The 27,518-nt window shown below is 39.8% G+C and overlaps 2 protein-coding genes across 5 annotated transcripts; both read left to right on the forward strand.

Annotated features, from left to right (window-relative positions):
* Window positions 1-187: 187 nt before the first annotated feature.
* Larp (La related protein) lies at window positions 188-23,945 on the forward strand. 4 transcript variants are annotated; one of them, XM_077399584.1, is made up of 17 exons: window positions 188-2,630; window positions 11,717-11,790; window positions 12,376-12,426; window positions 12,814-13,012; window positions 13,181-13,282; window positions 13,402-13,574; window positions 13,785-13,903; window positions 13,989-14,187; window positions 14,511-15,041; window positions 15,133-15,284; window positions 15,556-15,778; window positions 15,864-16,043; window positions 16,115-16,365; window positions 16,804-16,955; window positions 17,158-17,412; window positions 17,705-17,838; window positions 17,953-23,945. In XM_077399584.1, the coding sequence occupies exons 1-17, from the start codon at window positions 1,481-1,483 to the stop codon at window positions 18,361-18,363; spliced, it is 4,356 nt and encodes a 1,451-aa protein (XP_077255710.1). In that variant the 5' UTR covers window positions 188-1,480; the 3' UTR covers window positions 18,364-23,945. The 4 variants fall into 4 exon arrangements, with proteins under 4 accessions (XP_077255710.1, XP_077255711.1, XP_077255712.1 ...); XM_077399585.1 differs by having other exon boundaries at window positions 15,864-16,034; XM_077399586.1 differs by having other exon boundaries at window positions 189-2,630; window positions 12,841-13,012.
* A 998-nt stretch (window positions 23,946-24,943) lies between these two features.
* On the forward strand, window positions 24,944-27,401 carry Rad17 (Rad17 checkpoint clamp loader component). Its single transcript, XM_077399611.1, has 9 exons — window positions 24,944-25,079; window positions 25,283-25,676; window positions 25,750-25,906; window positions 25,987-26,109; window positions 26,190-26,368; window positions 26,430-26,519; window positions 26,603-26,793; window positions 26,885-27,003; window positions 27,084-27,401. Exons 1-9 carry the CDS (start codon window positions 25,065-25,067, stop codon window positions 27,205-27,207), a joined length of 1,392 nt encoding a protein of 463 aa, XP_077255737.1. The 5' UTR covers window positions 24,944-25,064; the 3' UTR covers window positions 27,208-27,401.
* Window positions 27,402-27,518: the final 117 nt, after the last annotated feature.

Consider the following 27,518-nt stretch of genomic DNA (forward strand, 5'->3'; position numbering starts at 1 on the left):
AGAACAAGGATAGAATAAGCAAATATCGCGCTCCCCGAACGCAGCCAAAAAAGACGATTTACGAAATGGAGTTGTCGTCGAGCGCTCGAGAAAGTTTTTCAAAAAAAAAAAAAAAAAAGAAAAAAGCTTCCGCGCTCCAATTTCCGTTTTTCCGGAAAAGCGAGGGACACGATTGGCCCGGCGGCGATCGGCGTGGTCAACTCTTTTCCACGTGGACGGGCACGCTCGACGCGTTTTCGCGAAATTCGAAAACGCGCCGGCGGAAGCGTGGCGCGCCACCTGGCGTCCGTACGGCGTGATCGATCAAACCGGAAGCCGGTCGGCCCGCTCGTGTTCAGAGTGTTCAGAGTCAGAGGCCTTGCCAGCGTTGACCACATGTGTCTCGCGTATCGTTTTCCCGTGGAAAGATCTCCGCCGAAAATGCGTCGCGTTTACGTAATCCGCGGTAACGCGATGCCACGCCGGTACTGGTAGGCACGCGGGCAACGGTGCGGGAAGAGTTGGCGCGATCGTGGTGTCGGGGTAAGTGCTGTCGCGCAGTTAACGCGGGGCCGCGAGCCGAGAAGTGGAGAAAAAAAGTCTCCCCTCGCCGAGAGGCCGAGAGGAGATACACGCGAGAGTTCGACCTGCGCGGGGGTTGCGCGCAAGTTCCTCGCGAGAGGCGCGTATGGTGGCACGTTCCGGGGTGCCCTCCGACGACCGTCCGCGGGCTCGTGAGTAGCCCCCCTTTCTCCCTCCCGCCCCTCCGCGTGATCCGCGATCCGCGGCGCCGTTCAGACCGCACCGCATCCGCGTGCGCGAGGATACGTAAAGCCGGGCCGGGCGGACTCGCGGCGGCGGCGGCGGCGGCGGGCGGCGGTGGTTCACGCCGAAAGCGCCGAGTCACAGCGCGCGCACGCTTCGTCCTAATTCGCACCCGGGGGGAGCACGAGGTTGCGGCGTCACCGGCGAACCTCGCGCGCGATCGTCGCGACGACCGGGCGACGTGGGTGCCGCGCGTCGGCGCGTATAGGTGTTACGTCTGCTTTGTCCGCGCGACCGCGTACCGCGTGCGCCACGCGCGTCCTTGTCGGGGAACGGAAGACTGTCTCCCCCCTCGCTCGGGTGACGTGCGTCGGGTCGCGGAAGCGGACCCCCGTTGCGCTTTCCGCGCCGCCGAGACTACCGAGAGACGGAATTTCCCATCTTCGGCATGAAGAGGAGCATGTGAGGTGCGAGGACGCGCGCTAGGTTAGTTTCGCCCCCCGTCCCGTGAATCGTCCGCGAGTCGGTCCTCGTCGGCGAGCGCCCGCTACCCCTTTCCCTCCCAAGCCGAGAGGATCGCCGAGTGTCGCTCGAGGGAGCTTCCGCGAGAAGCGGCATCGAGGAGAATTCGTGGACCGCGCGGCGTGGTACGCCCGACCTCGTGCACGGGTCCCTCGGCGAACCTCGTGTTTTTGTCCCCGGTCCCCCCCGTTTGTTCGACGTCGTGCGCCGCAAGATGGCGGCGAAGCTTGCCAGCCAAGGTGGCGCTCGGAGCGGCGAGCGGCAGGAGGCGGGGCCCTGCCAGTCCTACGCCAGTGTGCTGAATCCGAAAGGTGCCTCGCAAACTCGGGCGAGCTCGTTCAAGAGCAACAACAAGGAGAACATAGACGATCAAGTGACAGTGTCGCAGCAGCAACTCCAGCAGCAACAGCTGCAGCAAAACTCGCAGCAGCACCAGCAACAGCAGCAGCATCAGCATCAGCATCAGACGGCGACGAATGCCAAGGACAGAATAGTGCCGGGCGTGAAGGCCGGTAAGTCCTGTCAGAGATTCACCCGGTGTCCGCAACCCGTCGCGGAGAAGCGCGATCGCCACGGGAGCCCGTCGAGCATGCCGGTCGCGCACGTCGACGTCGTTCACGGATCGGCGTCGGCGTCGGCGTCGGCGTCGGGGTCGGTGTCGTCGCGCGAGGACGAGAACGGCGGCCAGCGCGACGCCGAGCGGCTGAACAACGGCGGCGTCGTCAACGACGGCGAGTTCCAGACGGTCGCCACGAAGGGCGCCCGGCGCAAGGAGAAGATGCGCGAGCAGTATCGCGAGAGCTCCCATCGGGAGCGTCACCGGTTACGCGAGAGCAACAACCGCCATCAGCCACCACGTGGTGCTGCCAGTGGCGTCGGGGGCGGAGGCGCCGGTAGACGCGGCAGCGACGAGAGGTCGCACAGAGAGCGCGCCGACCGCAATGGCGTCCTCGACCACGGCCCGAGGGAGGCCCATCGTCACAGGGACGAGCTGGGCGCAGCCGAGGCGGAGGCGCACCCGGCGTCCCAGCAACCGCACCCGCCGGTCAAGTACGTCGAGGCCCCCTTGCCCGCGGTGAACCCCTGGACGAGAAACCGAGTGACGCCGGCGCCGCAAATCGCCAAGACTGTACCCCCGCTGCAGCTGCAGCCGCAGCCTCAGCTTCAGCCTCAGCCTCAGCCTCAGCCACAACCACAGCCACAGTTGCAGCCGCAACCGCAGCCGCAACCGCAGACGCAACCGCCCGACGTCCTAGCGGCATCCACGTGTGCCGACAAGCAGGGCGATAGAGAGAGGAGAGTGCTGCAACCACAGCCGCAGCAGCAACAGCAACAGCAACAGCACCAGCAACGAGGCGCAATCGGTGAGTTGGAGTCTCAATTCTTGTTGATAAGTTTGTCTAATTAATGTCTAATCAATTTTAGAAATATGTATTGTAGAGACAAATTATTAGAGATATATATACGTATAATAATATTTGTCATATATTCTATATAACTGAAATTTTGAAATTTATATATTGATCTTTTATATTTGTCGATTGTATTAATTAAATTCATTTTATTTATTATCATTTTTCAGAAGAAAGTTCATTCATTAATACAGAAAAGAGAAATATAGACACAAAGGGAATTCTGTAAATTTTTTCTTTTAGTTCAAAACTGTAGGTAAGAATCTTCTTCGAACCCATGACGAGAATCTTCGAGAATGCTAAATTGTGTGTTAAGCGATTAATTTTACGCGTGGCACCTGTCACGGAACGCTCGTTAGGGCGTTTTGCATCGTTAGAGATGCATCGCGTGCTGACCTCGGCGTTTTTTCGGCAGGGATAAACTGCGCCGTCGATAAATAAAGCTCCGGCGAACTCTACCGCGCGCGGCCTTGCGCTTAGCCCCGATTGCGCGAAATAAGCCTTATCGCCTTTCTTCAAACTTTCCGATATTGTTAGCTGTTACCGCGGGAGCGATAACGGTTACATAATTATTAACTTGCGCGCGATCTCATTTTATTAACACGCCACTTTACGCTGAATCAGTCTCCGCTGAAATTCGTGAGGTCGTGTCGAAATATCCTAATTCACGGAATATTGCCTATTAATAGATAATAATATGCATGAGTATGTGCATGACAGCCGTAGAATGACTTTTTTCTTCTTTTTTCCCCCTCGCTCTTTCGACGTTTTTTTTTCTTTTTTTTTTTTTAATGTAAATTTTATCAGATGCTACGCTCCCTGACATTTTACCTTTCGCTAAAATCTTGATAATAATTAATCTTTGAAGATCGTAACGCAAGCTTCATATTATTCTTGATAAGGAAGAGAAAGGTCATTTATCTGCCATTCATCTGATTAATTCGTCAGAAGCTTTCAATCTTTAATCACTTAACGCGATATTTCTATTATAACGCGTCGAATAATAAATGTTGAAATCACATCGGTATCATTTTAATTACTTTTATTTCCAGGCGAAGTTCAGGGTGATATTGCGCGCGTTCGTCACGATTAGAATACTCGAAACGCGCTTAAAAACACACTGCAAGAACGCGGAACGTTTCTGTGACAAATCCCGTACGGGAGGTCTCTGTTTTGGATGAGATATATATATATATATATATTACGAAACGAGGCGCGTGAAAATAGAAACGCGCGAGTGTGCGAGCGTTGAAAAATCTCGAGGAAAGACGGCAGTCTAGCGAGCAAGAGCCTCGATCGAGGAAAGGATCAACGTTAAAATGTATAATCGCCGCTTGCTGTTTCCGCGTGTTATCGAACATCTTTTTACTCCGATTCAAACCGATATCTATCTTTGCCCCCCCCTGAAAAAGAATTCTAGACTCGTACACACGTTTATATGTATAGGAATCTAATCGCGGAAGAACTTCTACTGCACTTAATGTTAATTTACTCGGAAAATTCCTTCGTTAATAACAACGCATGGCACGAATCTCGTTGCCGTAATCTGTGTGCGCATATTTAATAATTTTACGAAACGCAGGCTCTCCTTCCTTATAGAGAGACCGCGGCTATTAAAGAGGAGAAATTCAAGTGGCGTACGCCACTACTTCGGGTGTTCGATAATCGTGATAATAAAAGTGGCAGGCTCGTATACCGCCCGATCGACTGCCTCCTTATCTCCGCGCTGCCGACACGTCTCGGACATACGTGGCATCGGAGTATCCATGTGGCATGGGGAGATCGACGTGTTGCTTTCAGCAATTTATTTGCATATGTCGAATGGTCCGATTTATTTTTCATGCGGAGCAAACCGATAAGATTTCTTCGTCAAGGAGATCCGCCTGCGTCTCTTAAAGGATATTTATCCTTGCTGCAGGATATATATACACTTTTTTAAGTGTTTCCTAATTATTGCAGAAAAGATTGAACAAGAAACAAAATTTTCTGCGAAATAACGAGAAAATAATAAGAAAGCTATTAATTTTTGCAAGGAAAGAATTCGCGGGATGTTTTTCACATTTACTCCAAAGTTCCTCTTCACAGAATTTTAGGATTTTCCTCAATTTATACGTTCAACTGCAATAAACGTTAACGAAAGAGATGTAGCGAGCTTCCTTTATTTCGTATTTCTCATTTTTCACACATTCGCAAAGGTGTGTCCGCGACGATTTAAACGCCTCGCGAAGGCGCGACGCGGCGTCTCGTTTCAGCGAGGCTGCTCTCTCAGCATCGCTACCGAAAATATAATATCGTGGCATTTTCGATTCGCGCGTCGACGAAACGTGCACGCTTGCTCCTCGCACGCACTTCCGGCGCGCGGCGCGAAACTCACCGAATCTGCGGTACCGCAATTATAATCTATTTGTTCATCCCGATCATGCGGGACGAGAGCGCGAGAGAGGGCAACGACATTGACACTCGTTTCGCGCCGCGATAGATGTCTATAGGGGGTAATCGTGCGTTCTATATCTTCTTATTAACTGCATGTAAATTGATATTTTTTATTATCTTGGTAGGTTTAAAAATGTTTTAATTTGACATAAGTTTCTAATTTTTAACACTTTTTTGGAAAACATTTTTAACATTTTTAAAGTCATTGTTCAAATGTTGAACAATACTTATTATTCGTCTAAGCATTCTTTTGTTGCAATGCACAATTATCTTATACTTTTCGTTGAATCTATGAAAACAGTTTAGTTAAATGTAACACTTTTTCATATACAATGAATATCAGCTAATTTATATGTTTGTAAGAAAAGAATGCTTTTAATATTTTATTTTTTATTAACACGTTGAAGAAATAATTGTAAAGGTTATAGACCAAGAGGAACACTAAAATGATTACAAGATCTCTTAATAAACTATAGAAATATATGTAATGAATAATCATGAATATATATCATCCGTAGAAGTAAATAACTATACGAGATATGCATGAGACATCTAGTACCATATCTTGGAATAAAATATAGAACGATTCGTGAGTAAACAACAAAGTACCTATTTGTAAGTTAAGTAATACGTAAATACGTGGTTAAGAAATGCAGTCTGAAAAGTGGAAAATCTAAATTTTATTTCCGGCTGATCATCTTCGCTCGATATTACTTTATATATTATTTATGTTTATTTTAATTTATCGATGAGACAAGTAGCAAGTTCCACCTTCAAAAATTTCATTTGATTAATTGAATCATATATTCACACATTATATATTGAATCATATATTTCTGTTTGCGTCAATTACAAGTCTTCGTATTTTTACGAAGAAATTATTTATAGCTAACTCTATATGGAGTATGAATATTGACGTGATACAACACACACACACACACACACACACACACACACACACACACACACACATCTGTTATGTTAATTTTTGTATACTATAGATGGAGTTAGACATAAAAACACTTTCTCATGTATAAAAATAAACACAATTGGTTATAACAAGGGACTGAATATCTCCTTCCTTCTAACACATACATCTAATTTTTGGAAGGTGGGGCTTTACAAGCTTTGCTTTTACGCTCCACCCATAAATTATCCATTCCTTTCTAATACATGCAGTATAAATTTTTGGAAGGTGGGGCTTTACAAGCTTAGCCTTTAAGCTTCACCAATAAATTAAAACAAACCTAATTTATCATTAGGCGAAAGTGAATTGGCCGGTGGTGAACTCAGATTCTCCACTTGTCGAGTTTTTTCTTAATCCCATTTCGTGGTGCCTGTGGATGGAGACACTTTTTTGTTTCTAAATATATAACAGTTTTTTTTTTTTACATACAATAAATATGAGCTAATTTATACGTTAATGAGAAATCTTTTTAGTATTTTATTTTTATTAGCATTGAAGAAATAATTGTAAAGGTTATAAATCAGGAGGAATTAAAAAGACTATAACATTAACAATAATCTTTTGCTAAACTACATATATGCAATGAATCTTTATGAATATATCGTCCGTAGAAGTAAATACACTATGCGAGATGTGCACGAGACATTTAATATTATTTGGAATAAAATATAGAAGAATGTTTCGTGAATAAAGTATTCATCCGTAAGTTGAATAATACGTAATTGCGTGGTTAAAAGAAATGCAGTCTGAGAAAAGTGGAAAATCTAAATTTTATTTCCGGCCTGAGATCATCTTCGCTCGATATGTTACTTGATATATAATTCCATTTCCTGGCTTTTGTAGCTAAAGTTAAATAAAATCTCTCATACTTGATATACAATTTATGTTTATTTTAATTTATCGATGAGGCAAATAGCAAGTTCCACTTTCAAAAATTTTGTTTGATTAATTGAACATATATTTTTGTTTCTTTATGCCTAACTCCAGTAACTCCATATGGAGTATGAAGATTGACATGACACAAAACACACACATCTGTTATGTTAATTTTATACTGTAGATGGAGTTAGACATAAACACTTTCTCATGTATAAAAATAAACACAATTGGTTATATTAAGGGAGAGAATATCTTTCTTGTAGACTTTTTATGTTGCAGCACTTTGTAATTGTTCGTCATAACAGGTAAAAGTTAAATTTTTGAAAGGTGGGTCTTGGCAATACCAGCTTACCCCACCAATAAGTTGAAACAAACATAACTTATCATCAGGCCGGTGAACTCGGATTCTCCATTTTTGGATTTTTTCTTAACCACAGTTTTTCGTGATGCCGATATGGATTGGTGATACATATTTGCTTATACATATTTAGATCTGTTTTTATCCGACTCTAAATTTTTCAAAGTGCGGTATACTCTGCTCAGGCTACCAATAAATTGCAATAAATCTAAGTTATAACGTAGAATTGTGGCGAACATAGGGCGAAGATGACGAGACTGGAAATGTGACTCGAATTCTCTATCTTCTAGACTAAATTATTGTTTTTGATTACTTTTTATGAAGAAGAATGTTTTTATCGTTTAATAGTCACAATATATTTGTAATGTATAAAAAAGTTAAAAGTATGTAAAATCCTCCAAGAATGAAATCTGTATGAATTATTTTATTTTTTATTTTAGATATCCAAATGACGCGTTTCTTATCTAATAGTCCAGCACGTGTTCGAACGTTCGCACTTGCTCGGAGGATTAAATCGGTGCGTTACATTTCTAGAAACTTTCGATTGCGTTCTACAATCGGATATCTTACTTATTTCCTCCGTGTGTGTGGAAGAGGAAAGGAGAGAGAGAGAGAGGGGGGGGAACGCTATTTAAATAATTTCTGCCAACGACACGCTCGATCGAGTTCCGCGAAAAATAGAACGCGAAATAAATCTGCAATTTAAGTGCATTTTCGGAATTAATGCCTCTTGATTTTTATTCCCGTCCAACATAGTAGGCCGGAATTCACTTATCGAGACGGATTCCAATCTCGTGCATCTCGAAACGTAAAAACCGCGCGACGCCGCGTTAATGAAAAGAGATTCAGCGCTATCGGAGAGTGATCGGACGCGTTCAGCCTTTAAACGCGCACGGCGTTTAAATGTCGGGCCTTGGTCTTGCCGCAATGGACCAATCGCTTCCCCCCCCTCTTTCCCCTCCGCGTTCGATCCACATTAAAATATATGTCGCAGAAAGTGAGAGTCGCGAGAACGGAAACCTGTTTCGGAACGGTCGGACTGCCCCGCGCGATAATAGTTAGACCGGCAAATATCTCGCGCGATCGTGCGCCTTGCGCGTGCTTTTTCGAACCGCTTAGAACAGTGCCTCCCGATTTAACTTGGTCGCCGAGGCCTCCGTCGAGAGGCGGCCTCCGTCAATAGAAATTCTGCATATATCGCACATATCTTCGTCTATAAAGATGTAAAGAAAGATAGACCCGAGATAGGATAACGAAGAGAGGAAATGAGATTTTTTTTATCGAATCTTCGTATTTACTTTTTTTGTATTTTCTTATACGTATTTACTTTGTGTTTGTCTGGGGGGATAGAAACCACTTCGGGCGATCCACGTTGAAGCCACTGGACGAGGGTATTCGTGTTCTAGGCCGTCGTTTGCGGCTCTGTCGTCGTGGTTCGCTCCTTGGGAGACCAACCTGCTCTCTCAGTAGCTCGTCGACGTTCGAAATCGCGACTTCAGGCATCGATCACGATCACGTTGCATCGCTTACAAAGTTACTTTTACATCGAGTCCGGGCCACAAAGCGGGTCACGTGTTCCAATTCGCGCATGGACCGCGGACGTTTGACTTCGTCGAAGAACGAAGAATGAGGAATCTAATCGTTAATCCTTTATAACTGTTTTAATTATTTGTTGAGATAGGCGAGGCGCGCTCGCCTAACGGACCTCGGACGCTGATCTTCGCGCGGAGTATATCTGTGAGGCATTGAAATGCACGCGGAATTTTTCGTTTGCGCGATACACCACCTGGTTACTCTCATGATTGCTGATGCAATTGAGAGCGCAGTTTAATTAGACCGCGCGACTTGGGCGCGACAACGGGAGCGGAACGGGTTGGATTGTTAAACCGGAGAAGACCGAGAGGTCGCGTGTACGCGCGATGAAGATTGACGAGAGTGAAAACGTTGCTCTTAGTGAGTCGATACTTTCGCTGTTTCCTCATATGCAAATTAGATGTAGTTTGCGATACAAATTTGACACCGCAATGGTGTCTGAACCTTTTATAATATTTCTTAATCTCTTTAGGGATGAATGTACTATAATTCGATCGCTCAGGTTTTAGAAAATTATGATTTTGCCAAAAATTATGGGCAGTCAGAGAACTGACTCTTTTTTTTTCCAAGTCGCGGTTAAAATTCAGAAAAAGTTTCTTTAGAAAGAAGCGATCAATAATCGATCAAAATATAGCTTATTATATGAAGAAAAAAAATAAATAAAAACATGATTTGAATATGTTAATAATGAGAAAAAGGGCCATAAAAATGGATAATTTTACTTTATATGATTTCGCAACTGTATTTTTCTCTTTAAGTGAGGATAGTCTACTGAGATTTACGATAATAAATCCGAACTGTAATTTATTCGATTTATTTTAATTGTTCACACTTTGTTGCGTGCAAAGCTTGTTAGTTGCGCATTCTCGTTGCTCGTAGATACCTAAAAGCGCGCATTTGTCTGCCATAATTGTGGTGTTATCGACTCGTTTTGTCTACGACTCGACTTAAATCATTAAATTTTGCACTCGTGCTTTACGAGTGCATTTTTTTTTTTTTTTTAACTTTTATCGCCGGACAAGAATTACGAATGCGAGTATTGCGTATTGTTCTGTAACTTCCGGTTAGCGTTCGGCAGTATTCCGCTGACATTCAGATCACGCCGAGTCGTAGATGGAATTACGCGGCGTTATTGCACCTCGTGACACATATTATCGCATCCTAGCAAACGTAATTTCCAACGGAGACATTAAAGTCGGTCGATAAATCGCGCGGTCGTGCCACGCGGACTATAAATATATTTTATAATCTTCGTTTAATCCTCGAACAGCGAAAGCCTTATTTTATCTTTATGTTTTACTTTAATTAAAGACAGTCTTTCAAGAAGTAAACGCAATTAAAGAAATTATTGAAAGAAGAGAATAAAAGTAGATTCGCGCAAAACAACCATCATTTCCGAGGTTCATTATTGAGCATAACTAATTAGTAAGCTCTCAAATAGTTTGTTTCGTCGAGAACAAGGGTTTCATCTTACGCTCGTCCTATTGGGAGAGAATGCTTCCAAATCGCATTTGAGTCGTTTATTATTTCGAACGCCTACATCGTACGGGGCAATTTGCCATAATTGTCCGACTTCGGCGTTCCTTGGCATAAAGACAAAATTAAATGTAAATATTAATCGTAAAAATAAAACCCAACTACGAGTAAAGTAAATTTCAAAAAAATCGCGAAAGCTGTTGACGTTTCGTTTAGATCTTTGGACCTGTACACCGAACTTACTTCAATTAAGTCTCAAACGTGACGCGCAGAACTGCTAAAGAGAATCTAAAGTGATGACGCATAATTATATAGGTAGTATAATTACAGAACTCATAAATGTAACAAAAATGCAATTCTTTGAGATAAAAAATAAATTACGAACGATAGACAGTGTACGATAAGAAAGTACGAGAGAAAAAAAAATAAAAACGAGGTCCAATTATAATTTGTGACGGATACCATATTCAATTGTGTTAAAAGCGCATTGTGTAACATTAACATACAATACGAGCTCACCTCATTATTCCCGGCGATATGGTTTACAATGTTGTAATTTATATAACGTATTGCTTTCTTAATTACCGGTGTATCAATTTAATTCTTACTCTAATGACCCTGCCTCGATTACGAGTGCATTGTGGTTTCCCGAACTTATCTCTTTTGATATTTATTGCAAAATCAAATATTTCGTCCACAGCGGTAATAAGACCTACGGAGAAATTTCGTCAAAGGAGAGAAAGATATAATTAATTGGGCATACAGCGAGTCAAAGTGAATGGAGGAGATGAATTTTTGTATCGAAATTTTTCGTTCGGCCGCTTGCATTTACTCCGCCTCCCCACCTCCGACCCGACGTCGGATGTCGCAGATAAAAATATTCGTGAAACCACGCGCGTCTGCGTGTGTGCGGTAAAGATAATCGAGGTCACGCGGTTTGGAACACAGGTTACGAAGGAGCCGATAAAGATATAATTATTCGGAGACCGCTTTCGAGGGGGGGGGGGGAAGAAGATGTTCGACACGCTATCCTGAATTATTAGAATCCGCTATCCGAATTCTGCGCGAGTTCTGTTATATGCAAAATTCTTCACTGCTACCGGTAGCGTCCGGTTCGCTAAAATAACACTTCCGTGTATCCTTTTCATTTTTTAAATGTCGGAATAAAGATTCATTATTTATAGCTCTTTATCTATAGCCCTCGAAAAAATATATTTTTGTTGCAAAATTTATGATATTAATTCATATTAGTAGAAACGTATTACGTACAATTTTATATAACTGGTTTTTTTTTAATATTTATTAGGTAAAAACGCTTCTTTTTATTCGCAGAAAATGGTGTTGAAAGCAGTGCCCAGCCCACAATTGTCAGAGCTCCCAGAGATAGGAGGAAATTCAATCAAAACGTACGTGATATATTTTTTGTTTTTATCTTCTCTCTTATTCATTTAGTGCGCGTGTACTTATAAGTCGTCTAAGAAGATAAGCAATTTTATAGCATGCACGATTATGCTGTAAGCTTAAAAGATAATTTTTTATTTTTACGATACTTTGAGAGATATATGCCATTTATAATGTAACATAAACAACTAAACGCAATTGTTTTCGAAGAAATCCACTACCTAGAATGATAAAAATAGACATTTAGCACTTTAATTAAGATGTCAATCGAATCTTTAAAAGAAAAGTTTTGACTGACAATAAGCCAATGATGAAATATATTTTATCGCGTATTTTTTTATTTAACAAAACGTACGTGGTATAATTTTTAATTATATTTCAATGTTTTAAGAGATGAATTCAGAAAAAGGAAAAACAAATGTTTATATAAATATAAGTTGTTTGAAAGACTTGGATTTTTCGAGTTATAATAAAATTAAAAAAAAAATTTGAAATACTTAAAATACTTATTTTCTTTAATGCACACGCTGCAAACATTTTAAAACATCTCAAACATTTTCTTTAACATATATTTTTTTATATTGCGACAGGCAAGCGATTTTACGAATATTGGAGACTGGCCTACTTTAGGAACACAAGAGGTGCGCATTATTATTTAATTTTTGTTTAATAAACTGCTAAGTAAGTTATTACTTTAATGCATGTGCGTTTAAAAGTGTGCATATGTTAATAAGTTAATTAATTGGAAAGTTATACCCTTGGATTTCATTCATTTTAACTGCCATAAACAATATTTCTTATTACGTAGCGAACTATGCAAAATCTAGAGCTCGCAGATGATTTACGTGCATCTGCAAGTGTAGAAATTTTGCTAGAGAAATATATCGAATATTATGTCACCTCAGATAAAAATTTCTATGTCTGAGAAGCGTTCATTATTTGTACACATGCGTACACATACCTAGGCCATCTTTTATTTTTCTTTTATGCTTTACTGGTTTTTATTTTTTTATGTTTATACGGTTTAGACGATATCATCTTCTCTTTTAATACAGAGGAAAGCAACTGTGTCTCCTCCAAAACAAAATGGTGTGCTCAATGGTGAACCAAGTACTTTCAAGGCGTCCAACACTATCGAGAGCAAAGGCAAGGAGAACAAGGAGCAGCAAATTCACTATCAAGACGATAGCGACGAGCATATGGATAACGGCGAAAAGAAAAGGAAAGGTGAGGAAGTCGGTTTGTGCATTTGGAATTCATTGTGATAAGATAATTGCGTACAGTTAATGTAACAAATGTCTCGTAATAACTTAACTTTCAAATGGCTTGCTTCCATTTGAAATGTAAATGAGAGGTGTTATTTTTCAATTTCTATTCCGATTACCGTTTGTACAGCGAATAAACAAAAATGGGTCCCGCTTGAGATTGACTTGGCGCAGAACCGTGGGACTATGCGATCACCGAGATTTCAAAATCATAGGGAAAGAAATGGCGAAGGTAATATTTGTATGCATAATGATATATCTGTGTGTATGTTGAAATCGCAATATGCTCATATCGCGATAACAGAGACAAACGAATATAAATGATAATTATGATTCTCTCGTGATAAACAGCGAACGACGGCGAGCACTGGCGTGAAAGGGACTACGATAGATCGACGGGATATAATTCACGAGGACGCGGCGGGAGAAATTACAGAGGTAGAGGAGGACGGGGCGGGCGCGGACGCGGTGGTTTTAGACACCGATACGATCAGGAGTATACGAATTACGCTACGGATGTACAGGTAATTTCCTATTGATATACGCAGCTTAAATTATTATCGCGAGTTGCAATTTGGTGAAATGATGATCAAGCTGGGTTATCTGACCACATTCTGATGGATAACAGGATAACGGGATAGTAGAACTGAAAACCTTCAAAGTTTATTCATTTGTACTTTCCACTTCTTCACGATAGATATGGCGTAACGTTTTCTTTCTTTTCTTTTTTGCAGACCCAAAAATACGAATCTACGGATTCTGGATATATGATACCTTATATGGGAACATGCTATTTTAATAATGCAAATTACGTAGATCCTATCACATTAAAAGAATATATACGAAAACAAATGTAAGTTTAACCTTTATATTTTTTATACCGATATAATTTGTATATTGTATTTTATTTTACATGAATTCTTCATTTTTTTGTACAGAGAGTATTACTTTTCTGAAGAAAATCTTGTGAAGGACTTCTTCCTACGTCGTAAAATGAATGCTCAAGGATATTTACCTCTCACTCTGATCGCATCTTTTCAACGTGTGCAACATTTAACGATGGATATAGAACTGGTGATAGGTGCAGTTTCGGAATCTGATAAACTGGAGCTGTTACAAGAAGAAGATGGATATAAGGTATTAAAAACATATTTTAAATAAATAAAATAGCGCGTGGCGCGCGTTGTCTGACAAAATCGATTGTACGTGTAGCACATATTTTCAAAAAAATCTAGCATGTTACATATGTGCTAGATAAAAAATTTGTGCTAGAACAAATAGAAGAGGATTCGCTGACACCATTAGAGCTTATTTTAAGTTCGATGAATGGGGTTTGATAGTAGACCTCTTTACATATATAATTTATTACATTATAATTGTTCGAACTTTTGTGTATACGTTCCTTACGTACGTGCATATAATAACGAATTTTTCTAATAATATACATTCTTATTTTTCAGATTAGAACAAGTTTCGAGCCGTCAAAATGGCCTATCTCGGATATAGCCAGTAATATTGCCTTTTCAAATCCCTTACTACAGCTTGTCCCATTTCAAAACGAAGTAATTCCTACCTCTGAAACTACATTTTGTCCTGTCGCGAAGCCTTTACCTACAATGCCTGCTCCCCCAGTACCTCGTGTGTTTGAATCTTACAATTCCATTTCAACAGTAAGAAGACATAGCGAATCAGAAATAAATTCTTCGTCGATAAACGAGATTCTAAATCCTAATGTGCCAGAGTTTATACCGACAACAGAAAGAACTAATGAATTTACTGCTACAAATAAAAATAATCAAACGAACAAGATCCGCGATAAAATAAAGGAAACATTGGCAATGGCAGAAATGATGAATCTTCTTCCTAATAATAATCCTATGAAGACAAAGGAAAACAATAAATCACTGGCTACTATAGATTTTACTATAGACAATTTATCAGAACGACTGAATGGAGAATCGGATTCATCAAGCGACAATACTTGGAAAGAGGTAACTGCCCTTTTATTTTTCGTTGTATTAAACTACAGGAATTTGCGCAGATGAAAGTAATTTGGGATTCATGGAAACGAACTGTTTACAGGTGAAAAGAAGAGTCAAACACAAGAACAGATTAGAAGAGAAAGAGAAATCTGAAATCGTCAAAAATGCAGTACGAGAAGAACTGGATTTTCAATTTGATGAAGAACTCGACTCGCCGCCACCAACTGGTCGACTTAATGCTTTTTCAGAATGGTCAGTTGATATTGAGTAAATATTAAAATGTTTCAGAGTACTTATTGTTCAAGTAATATGATTCAATTTAGGTCTTTATAAAAAATTTCTACTTGTTGCGGTAAACTTAAAGTCTTTAATTTGTTCAATTTTAAAGTTTATAAGGACGTAACTCTGAAATCTGAATTTTTTTATAGCATCTTGAGAGAAGAGCCATTACTTAGAATATTATTTTATCTTTTAACACTTAGTAGCAGATTACTGATATTTCGATTACATATAATTGTTACAGGACCGATGATGATGACGATAACGAATTGTCAGATAAGGATATTAATAAAATATTAATATTCACACAAATCAGCCCCGCGTCATCTAGAATCCCGAAGCACGAAGGTTATGATAGAACGGGAGATTGGACTACAAGAGTAAAAATGACTCAAGAGTTAGTACAGGCTATCAACGACCAATTACATTATTTCGAGGAAGAATTACGGAGACAAAATTTTCAAAGAGTAAGATTTATAACTTTATTTTCTTAAAATTATTGTTGAAAACAAGTAGACTAAGAATATTAATGAGTTAAATGTTAACGCACAGTACGGCTCTTCTTCGTCCATTGGGAGCTACAAAACGGTCAATGTGGTCAGTCAGGAAGATTTCGAGAAAATGGCACCAAAAGCTCCAAGAAAAGCGAATCCGGAAGTTCCACCGCCACCTCCTTCCGCTATAGAAGATTTTGAAATTTTGCAGTCGACTTCGTCATTACAGGTATTTCAGGTAACTTTTGTGAGATAAAAAATTGCTCGTAGAAAAATATCACGTTTGAAGCTATGTATTTCGTTCAACAGCTTCCAAGTTCAAGTCCAGATAAGAAGGATCACAGACCGGAAAAGAATCGCTGGAGCGATAAACTGTGTGCCAGGGAAGGGCGAAGAAATGCTGCGCCTCGCTTCTTCGCCGTTGTGAAAGATGGACCTTCTGTTGATGAGAGGACGCCACGGAAAAGGAAGACCCGTCACAGCAATAATCCTCCAGTGGAGCATCATATCGGCTGGATTATGGACGTTCGAGAACATCGTCCCCGAACATATTCCACAGGGTATGTGATATTAGTTTGCTATAAATTTCGCGGCTCAGACCAAAATATACTTTCGATTCCTCGGTATAAAGAAAGATTTCGTTACTAACGTGTAGAAATGTTAAAAAGCGTAAAAATTAAAGTTATACGGAAGGAAACAATTGCTAGTTTTTATGGAAATACACATAGCTTGTAAATTAAAAGTAATATGACATTATAATCTCGTAATTATATTTTTTTTTGCCATTAGTTTTCATTAATTTATATTAGATATCACTAATGATATTTCTACTTAATAAGAAATACGACGTGATGAATCCATTTATATATTGTCTTCTTTTCCCGACTGAAGAAATTACTTTGTAGAATGGTTTTAATCTGAATAACGATCAATGGAAAAATGAAAATTTACGTTCGCTTTGCGTATATGCTCTAAATTTGTTTTCTATTTTGTTTCAGGAGTAGCGCAGGCACAAGTCCTAACGAGGGTTACCTTGCTAGCAGTTACGGAAGTGTTCCCAGTATCTGCGAGCATCCGAGTCACGCTTTGTTGAAAGACAATGGATTTACTCAACAAGCATATCACAAATATCATTCGCGCTGCTTGAAAGGTATCAGCAATATAACGATATTTTCTTAAACCATTGATTTAAACGGTTATAAGATGATGATATTCTTTTTTTTGTCTTCTTTTCCCGACTGAGAGAAATATCTGTGCGGAGAAATGCTTTTAACTGACTATTACTTAAACAAATTGTATGATTATATTGAATCAAGAGTTTTACTTATGTATCCGTATTCGTGTCTTTTCAGAGCGCAAACGATTGGGTATCGGACAATCGCAAGAGATGAACACTCTTTTCCGTTTCTGGTCGTTTTTCTTGCGCGAAAATTTCAATCGTACTATGTACGAGGAATTTAGAACTGTAGCCAAAGAAGATGCCTGCGAAGGATACCGATACGGATTAGAGTGCCTTTTCAGATTTTATAGTTATGGCTTGGAGAAGAAATTTAGACATACGTTATATACAGATTTTCAAATGGAAACAATACAAGATTACGAAAACGGTAAAGATTAAGATTCTATTAGATGCCCTTCTATTTGTCACGAAGTAAATAAATCAGCACAAAATAGGTTGTTTAGCTATGTTATCGTATGATAGTTAAACGGTAGATTTGTGCAATAGCAAATCGAGTGTTTTACTAACGTCAAAAACATATTCTTATCCTAAACCTAGATTTTGATTAGTAATTACACGACAAATTAGAATATAATTTGACATTAAGGCTTATATACGTAGATTATATTAATATAATGTAATATCATACTAATATTAAATCAAATTGTTTGAACCAATAGGACAGTTGTACGGATTGGAGAAATTTTGGGCGTTTTTGAAATATTACAAGAACTCTGATCAGCTTCGTGTGGATCCTAAATTGCAAGAGTACCTGTCAAAATTCAAAAGCATCGAAGACTTCAGGGTAGAAGTAGTGAGTATTATTGCAAAAACAGATTTTTATTTGTCACTCTTAATTGTCTTTCTAATAGCATTTATAATAGAGCTGGTTTCTATAATACATAACATTTGTATTATTCTTTTACAGCCGCAAATATGTGAGATGCTCCAAGCTGCAAGAATACGTAATAGAAGTGTTTCTGAAAGTGCTAGAGAGGATACACTGACAAACAGAGAATGTCTACTCTCAGACGACTATAATACACTGCCAAACGCGCAAGAGTCGCATTTATCGCAGCTTCGAACTAGGGCTGGTTCTTTTGGTTCTAAAATGTATCATTTTCGGCGACGGAATGACTCCACGTCGTCTAGCAGCCAGCGAGATCTCAGCAAGCAGCAGTCTCGAAATCAGAGGCAGAGTTCTGGTTTTTCCACGAAGCCTTCTGAGGCGAGCAACTCGCAAGTCACTGCCAGAGAACGAACTCAAGTCAGTTCGAAGTCCGAAGCGAGCAAATCCGTCACGATTAAGACAGAGGGCTCGTCTACTTCTCAAAAATGAAGTCGTGCGACGACGAGATTTTGGATAATCTTGTAAAAGTGGCAGAAACTGTTGAATCGCCCTCAAGACGAAGTGGCGATAGTATTTTTGGTAATACATGTTATTGGGAAGCAGTTTCGTAACCGCAAGAGTGGAAATCATACCAGGTCCTATTTGTGTGATCTTAAAGATTATCGCTAGGGAGTATGCAAGTCTCCACAAGGTAAATTCTTGATCTAGATTTAGAACCGTGATTTAGTGTTTAAGATCGTATCTACCGATATTTAAACCCCTCGGCATGATGGCGCGTTGCGAAAGATATTTTCACTAGCTGCTTATATTGTTTGCGCTGTTTAAATACGTTACGAGATACAACTAAAGACAGAAAAACGATGAGAATGCGTGTGTGTACATGGAACAAATAACGATGGGAATGTATATATCCTAGTTCTTTCAGTCACGCTTTTATTTCATATATCTTAACGCTTATGCAATAGCAACGACTCGAACAGATGAACAGTATCGTACATGTGCGGAAACGTGCCGTAAGATACTGTTTGCTCAAGCGAATTTGTTTGATGTACAAAAAGATGAAATGCTACCTTCATTCAAAAGACAGCATAAAGACTAAATAATGTATTTAACGAATAAGCGCCTAAATATTATTACATTACATTTGATTATTGTATTGTGTAAATTCAGAGACTAATCGTATAATTCGTAAACACTTGGTTGTGTAGATATATATCTATGTAACTGATATTGAATTTATACCGTCTTTTCTGATTATCGAAGTCACTTAAGCTCCAATTTTTCCGCGAATATTTGACATCTTTTATTGGAAGAGAGAGAGAGAGAGAGAGAGAGAGACGCTCTTTTTGTTTTTCTTTTTTTTAGTAGAATTTTTCTTTTTATAGGAGACAATTACACACGTCCTTTATATCATTGAAATATACCAAGAATTTACTTAGTCTCGAAGTGGTAGCAGTTAATTGTTACATTCTGAGCTTCTATTTTAAGACTTAACGTAATCGTGGCGTACTTTCATGTAATATATATAAACATATCTATATATTATATAAATATCTGTATAATATATACATATATGTGAACTTTGCCATATATATTTTTCATAAAATGTAGATCACAGAACATTCATGTGAACATGACACAGATCTTACAGAAAAGTTAACGTTGTTACATTGATCTCCGTGAATTTTTTTAGACTCTTCAATTCAAAGCCATCCTTTTTGGAATCGAGCTTTTAGAAATCACTTAACGAATTCTTAATATGCTATTCGCACTAATCAAGTTTGCATATATTTATACGTACGCTGTCTACGCAATAATTATATATAAAAAATACATTTCGATGAAATGAAAGCGTTACGAAGATTGATTTATCGTATTTATTTCACATCATGAGAGAGAGTGATGCGCTCGTCGAGTAACTTGTAAATAGAAAAAAAAATCGATACGCACTGGTCGTTTTTATCAGTCGATCAATCAAACGAATTTTGTAAATTGTATCGATGGTTGTTCTTTATTCCTTAAGAAAATTGACGATCGGTCACGCTAGACGCTATTTGTAAAATGCATATTCGAAAGGATGATGAGACGCTTTCGTGCGAACGCAGGGGACTGTTATAACGTTCGTATCCTAATGTCGTCCTGAGCATACTAGTCACGCATCGAGCCGTTACGTACTATATTACACATTGTTTACAGGATTTATACAAAAAAGAAAGAAATTAAGATTACCGCGATAACAGTTATCACGGTATGAGCAATAACGCTTGAGCGAAAGTGAACGGTGGTAGCGTTGATTAGCAAGAGAATACTAGAAAGGAAAAGATGCCTTTGTGAAACGTGACGCGTGAAACGGCTGTAATCATCGTCGTTTCAAGTAGCTTCGATTTTTTTTTTCCCCCGTTGAATATGTTATTACGTGAAAAATCTGTATGTTTAAGTAACAGTCGTGTAACGTTATGCACGGCGGGCACACTTCTGACCGCGATACCGAATGTTTTTATTCGTTCGAGCGGCACGCGTAAAAATGCCTTTCAAAAACGTCTCAGTTGCACAATATTCAACATTAGCATTTCTCGAGACCGAGTAGAAAAATGAGGGAACAGATTTTGCGTAACGTTAATCGCAATAGGCGGACGGGATAAAACGCAAAGTCATTCGTTTCGAACGAATTGCATTTCCCCGCGTAATCTTTTGTGGATTTTTTTCCCGTCTCTCTTCGTCTTCCCATTGTTATGCCAACCGAAACTTTCTTTCGCTGTTAGGCAGGGCATAATACAAAGAAAAATTGAAATTCTACGAAGACGGAATCGGGCTTCGTATAGTATCATCGATCGAGATTACAAATTAGAGTATCGATACACCTTTATGGGCGACACTTAAACGTTGATAGTAATAAAGAGTTAAACGCGCTACAATATCACTCGTTAATTGACTTTCGATTTTGTGAATATAAATTACGAATGTAAAACGACTAGAAAATTGAGTAGGACTGAACCGTAAGGAATAAAATGCGTATCACTCTTGAGGGAATAAACGTTTATTCTTAACTAACAAAAAAAAAAGAAGAAGAAAGAGACGCGCTCGTCGACACGTTGCTTCCGTGAGGGCACATTGATAGCGAAAGCTGACGATGATTTTTAAAAGAGGCGACAATCGAAGGTTTCTACGTCTGTTCGAAAACAAGAGCTCGTACGCAAAAAATGAGGATTCAACGCGCGATCGCGTTGTCCAATTTGCAAGCAAAAAAAAAATCAATTTATCAGCGCGATGGACTCGTGTCTCGTCTGTATTGATATATTTCGGATGTACAACGAAACTGCGCACGTTAATGTTTATCAAGTTACCACGAACCGAGAATAAACGCGAAGACGAGAGAAAATAAAAGCGTTTTTGAGCTCGGGGCAGGAGGAAAAGAAAGGGGGGAAGAGAGAGAAGAATGATTGTCGAACAGACGAGGGGCAGTTGTTAGCACAAATAATTTTCCTATCGATTTATCAGTCACGATATAATAAATATGTACAGACGAGTGCCAGGCGAGAGAGTGGAGATAATAAAAGTAAATCGGAACTACGTGCTCATTGATTATTGTACATATTTTCATAGTTCGATTTTTAGCGATTTAGATGTACCTTGTAGGTTTTTAAGCCAGTGACCATAGTTCTAAGCTATATAAACACCTTTATATAGCGTACGATTAAACGAGATATAAGATCTTAGTTCGATAAGTTTACAAGCTAGATGTATCGATCGGCTTACAATGTTATTCAAGGCTTGTTTCTCGTGGCGTGCTTTGGCAATCGTTAAATACGGGAGGAGAATACGGGAATACGCTCCGAAGTAAAACGTTGATGTTCGATTGGAGAAAGGGAAAAAAAAGGAAGCAAAGAAATCGAGAAGTACTCTCGGCGCCGATTTTTCTCACTGTAATCGCACCGTTTCATATCTAACGTACGTTATGCTATCACGCAACATTGTTTTCCGCCCTTTTTTTTGCAGAAGAAAGACAGAAATGTAACATAATGTACATAGTTTTTACCCAAAGTTCGGTGAACAGCCACGCCACGAGATCGACCCCAAATGTAAAAAAAAAGATTATTATATATACATATACATATATATGTATATATATGTATTACATATTGCATATATATATATGTATATCATAAGTTCTTATATATTGTTACTTATATACCGCTAATAAATCTTAATTTTTACATTTAAGGCTTATGATAAAACAAAGTGGGTGGGGTTATTGGTTTTTGATTTTAACTTTAAGAAAATGTATAAAAAAAAATATTTCATATAAAGATTATACACTACTAGATCGCAAGAGATGATTATGTTTACGTACCAGTGTGGAGATGTGGTGCGTTTTGAGGAGGGACCGTATTATATTAATTTTTCGAATCATCGGTTCGTTTTTCACTAAACTTATCTTATCTTTCTTATCTTTATTAACGATCTTTATCACGGATTTAGATCTGTCGCTTCAATTCTGTTTTTTTCTTCTTTTTTTTCCCCTTTTTCTTTCTTTTTCGTATCGTTACATAGTCTTTCAACGATTTGAATAAACTCGCACTTAACGTTACGTTTCGCCGAACGAAATAATCGATTAAGACGCCCTTTCTCGAATAACATATAGCTCTATAAATAGAATTATATTTTATAACGTTACCATTTTTGTAATAGTGCCATTTTTTTTATATACCTTGATATTGATATATAAGCTCTCGTTTTTTTTAAATTAGCGACACGGCGAAAAAGAGAAAGCAAATTAAAGCGTCGACTTTGAAAGAGGCCGAATTTGTTAGCGTGATCCCTCCTTGAACGAGCACAGGAATGTGAGTGATTTTTACTGAGAGGCATCCTCGGCGGTGAGAAGAGACGAGCGCAAAATTACATTTACACAGAGACGAATCCGCGCGTTTTGCCCTCGATCAATCGTCAATCGTCAATCGCGATCCGATCTCAAGAGATAACGTTACTTATGTTACGCAATGTGTTACCCATGATATGTTGACATCTATCGCTAATGTGTCATTTCTCACTTTATCTCGGTGTCCGTTTCGTACGAGGTACAGGGAAATCCTGCTTGTGTACCGTTCACCTCATTAACTTTTTTTTTCTACCTTACGTTGCGCGCAGTCATTAATTTTATTGTAATTGAATCGCGAGATCGGCGTTGCGTTTGTGCGAAATTATTCTATACGAAGTCTAGTCGCTTTAGCCGATTGCTCTAGCCCCCGGTATCTCTCTCGTTGGGAATTTAAACGAGACCCCCGAGGCTTCGTCCGGGGACGTACCGAACTCGGAAAGGGCGTCACTTCCTTCGGGCCGCATTTTCGTTCCGCGTACAATAGTGCCTTCGAGAAGAACTTAAACTTCCGGACTGTTATAAAAAGTCGCAGTTACTCATGCATTTCCAGATGGTGCACAATAAAGAGGAAGAAAATATATAGAGGAGGGGGGGGGGGGAAATTAAAAGAATAATAGCGCCGCGAATTTTAAGGTAGGATAACGTTTTAGAGGATCGCTAGGGAGAACTCTCGTAGCAACCGAGGGTCGGTCCTCGGGAAGTGCGAGGCCGCCTAAAGATAAAGGATGAAACTATCAAGTCCAAGCCTTTCGTTGAAGATACGATGCCACATATTTTTTCAAATTCCGACACGGAGCCGCCTGGATCGGCAGGAAATCCTCGGGGGGGAGGGGGGAGGCGAGAAGACAACCCCAGGTGTCGACCAGTCCACGTGGCTTCGCGGGACACATTAAGCGCGCATCGCGCGACGACTGTAAATAATAAAAACAATGATAAAAAGGATACTTATATATATAGATATACACGTACGCTTATATACACACAAAGTAAATTACAGACGAACGCCGGCTTAGGGATTCGGGAAGAGAGTGAAGAGATTATAAATCGTACGCAAAGGGCCGCCTCTCCTCTCGGAGGGGCCACGAGTGATAATGTATCGTATGACGCGTGTAGAATGGCTTATGCGAGTTTGGGCGCGTAGTCGACAATTGTAACGTTTGTGAATACATAAAATAAAACGACCAAAAAAACCGAAGATTTATGGAGTCCTTCGTACCGTACCCTATACCTCCCGTCCTCGGGGGATGATATCCTGGACAGCTTGGCTGTTCACTATTTTTATTAATAATTGTTTAATTAGTAATTATTGTTTATAGTGAAACTGAATTTTGAAGACCACATCCTGTCTCCTCGAAGACGAACAACTGTATTGCCATTGCCGTCTCTCTTATAATATCAACACATTTCATATATATATATATACATTGTATATCGTTTTTCTGTCCTTTCTTTATTCACGAAGCAAGTTTGTCTTACTTCTGTAACGTGTTAGTTCCATATTTAATTTATTTGTGGTAGTAGTTGATACATTTACCGTTACTGAAGTTGATGAAATGTATAATTGCTATAATATTTTCGCACTTGCGTAATGAGGACGTATTCTTTTTTACGTGTAAATTTATATTTAAGATACGTACCGTTAGAATATTGAATGACTGGTGAAAACGAATTGGAGCATTAGCCGCGTTCAGCAGACACAACTGTTCGTCTTATCAACAATCTGCGTTGCGCGGTTGGTTCTAAAAGTAAGGGCAGCCACGCACGTTCAACTGCTACTGAGCGGCTTCCCAGTCATAAAGATGTTTTTAAGATGCCAGAAATCTTAAAGATGTCTTTTAGACATTAATTGCTACCTGGGTTGGTCTGCTGAACACGGCCATTGCAACTGAAGTAATATTTAAAATATTAAAATGACATCGAAATAAATGTTCCTAATATGAAATATAAAAATATAAAAATTTTGTTGTAAATGATTTCGCTTGTCGCCGGTTAAGTTAATCGGAATTTGGTCGAATATTCCCCTTATATTCCAAGGAGAAGGTACTATACGCAAAAACCTTTAAAAAAACTTTGATGAGATTTCAATAACAGAAAATTAAACGTTTTAATTTATAACTTCTCTAATTGTTCGTATTTGAAAAAAAAAAAGAAACTGTAAAGCTACTATTTCTATTTATTTTGCTACCTACACCCCTACAGCCTACAGTGATATACTCAGTCTTCAAACGCTGAAGCAAGAATGGGACGCGAGGCGATCTTTCAAACTCGTTAGAGCATAAAAAGATGTGATTATAATTAATTCATATAAAGAACCATGGTTGAGTTAAAGGTAAGTGTCGTAGCATCAAAAATATTCAGACGATTTATTATTATATCACGCTACGTGAGTGAAATTTGAGTAATCCTGCCCTAACCTAAACGTTATATTTTGTTTTACAATTAGTTACATTTGTTTCACGTCGTGTTTAAAATACAAAGCATTTTCTTTCTGACCGTTCTCACTCGAGTGGCTCGCGAACTCTTTCCTCGCAGAGAAGCAACACTTGGTGCGTTCCATCATTTGACTGCGAGCCTGTAAACAAGCCTCCGCTGAAGCGTACCGATGACACGGATTTAGACAAGACTCTTTTCGACGGATCATTCGCGCAAAGTAATTTCAAGAAAAGAAAGAGTGAAACCAGCTTGTCGAAGCTGCTTCAGGCATGCGAGCCGCAGAGGCCCTCCGAACTGGCAATCAGCAAGCAGAAACAGAACGAGATCCGCAATTGGCTTCAGTGCAAGGCGTTAAAGGGACAGCCTTCCATGCTGATCCTTTCCGGCCCTTCCGGCTGCGGCAAGACTGCAGCTATGAAATTGCTCGCCGAGGAAAACGGTTTCGATGTCATAGAATGGATCACGCCGGTCGATCAGGCCGAAGATGAGAATAGTAACAATCACCGTTTCCAAATTTCTGTTATTTCCTAATATATATTTGATTCTTAATTTCTAATTATTTTTAGAACGCATAATGCGGCAAGGAGACAGATTCGAGGATCACCTGATACGTGCGACGCGTTATCACTCAGTATTGAGCGGCTGTTCCAAACAATTGCTCCTCGTTAAGGACATCCCGAATGTCTATCACGAGGATTGCAAAGGCTTCTTCGCGCTCCTGGAGTGAGTAACGTTACCGCTTTACAATCGTTTAGGTCCTGTCCAGATCATCGCGATATTTTTCTTTACACATATCTCTCTAGAAAATATTTCCAAATAGGAAGAGAACCTGTGATATTCGTCTGCACGGAGACCGGAAATTCGAGACTGTTGCACACATTATTTTCACCTGACACAAGGGAGAAGCTCGGTATTGATCTCGTCAAGTGAGTCGATCGTAATTCCAGAGACAGACCAACGATAAGTATTGATTCTCAATTTTAAATGTAATTTATTCGATGTACAGTATGTACGCTGCCACTCCCACCGCAATGAAGAACGTGCTGAAACGAGTGTCCGGCACATTGAATTCCATCGCCGGCGACATGCTGCACGTCTCTCAGCGACACATCGACGAGATACTGTCCAACAACATCGGCGACGTGCGCAGCGCCGTTCTAAATCTAATTTTCATCGCTCTCAGAGGTATGCATCGATAATAATCGAACCAGTAAGCGCGAGTCTACATTGTTCTTATAATTATTAGTGCCCGAGCAACGGCTGAAGGGCGAGTGCGGGGTACGAGAGGAAACCTTGGGTCTGCTACACGGCATCGGAAGAGTCACGTTTCCGAAAAGTAATTGAATTTTCCTTCCTGTATCTACCGAATTCATTTTATGAATTAATCGCCGAATCAATCGATTTATATTTATATTGTAGAAGAGCCGCACGGCGACTCCGGCAAGTTCGTACACGATCCCGAGGAAATAGCGGCGTTTTTCCAATCGCAGTCGGTGGTGTTCGTCCAATTCCTCCAGGAAAATTATCTGAATACCATAAGAACCATAGAGGAAGCCGCGATAGCGTCTGATATATTGAGCCTGGCTGATGTTCTAAATTCTGAATGGCGTGTAAGTCAGATTAAAACGTTACTTTTGTCTACGTAAAAAATTATTATTATTATTATTATTGTTATTATTAATATATTTCGTATTACGGCAGGATCGCAATTTGAGCAAAATTGCATTGTCGTACAGTATCCGTGGCTTGATGCTGACGAACGAGAAGCCTGTAACTAGCTGGAACCCAGTGAGAAAACCGCGGGATGATCACAGTAACGAGCAAGCATCGGAATATATTAATTATTTTTTTATATTCCATTTTGCCGACTGTGTATTTTATATTTCATGTCCATTTGCAGACGAAGGTGTTTGGTGACGGCAGAAACGCGCTGTTACGAAGTTATAATTAAATCCACTCCGAAGAAGAAGACTGAAACATTGGATAAAGAGGATAATGAGGAGACGATTATCGAAGAAGATTAGAGCGCACGTTGAATTAAGTTTTCCCTTCCCTTTAATAACTTTATTATGAAATGAGAATAATTGGAAACACTTTGCTCATTGTAGAAATTTTAAGTTAACTTATTTCTTTTTTATTTTTATCGCGTCAAATTAAATTTAAGTGCAGAAGGTACAGTGTGATTTAGCAATAAAGAAAACAAAACTTCAATTTGTAACTGAACATTTGGTACTTTTCGCCTCTTTTCCTTTTCTCTCTCCTATGTCGGAGAGAAACCTGAGAGGGAATTCTCTTTGAGCTCGAAGAATAATCGAGTGTGCGTGGTCTATTTTCT

The sequence above is a fragment of the Temnothorax americanus genome, unplaced genomic scaffold, assembly GCF_048541705.1.
Source record: "Temnothorax americanus isolate GAGA-0224 unplaced genomic scaffold, ASM4854170v1 Scaffold13, whole genome shotgun sequence".
In the NCBI taxonomy this organism is placed as follows: Eukaryota; Metazoa; Arthropoda; class Insecta; order Hymenoptera; family Formicidae; genus Temnothorax; species Temnothorax americanus.

What these genes read in the sequence shown, in the direction of transcription:
- Rad17 (XM_077399611.1), top strand. An exon ending in GGCTTCTTCGCGCTCCTGGA is followed by an intron (nt 25,907 to 25,986) that starts GTGAGTAACGTT and finishes ATATCTCTCTAG; the next exon opens with AAAATATTTCCAAATAGGAA. An exon ending in CTCGGTATTGATCTCGTCAA is followed by an intron (nt 26,110 to 26,189) that starts GTGAGTCGATCG and finishes TTCGATGTACAG; the next exon opens with TATGTACGCTGCCACTCCCA.
- Larp (XM_077399584.1), top strand. Translation starts at nt 1,481, where the DNA reads ATGGCGGCGAAGCTTGCCAGCCAAGGTGGCGCTCGGAGCGGCGAGCGG. An exon ending in CCAGCAACGAGGCGCAATCG is followed by an intron (nt 2,631 to 11,716) that starts GTGAGTTGGAGT and finishes TTTTATTCGCAG; the next exon opens with AAAATGGTGTTGAAAGCAGT. An exon ending in AATACAAGATTACGAAAACG is followed by an intron (nt 17,413 to 17,704) that starts GTAAAGATTAAG and finishes TTGAACCAATAG; the next exon opens with GACAGTTGTACGGATTGGAG.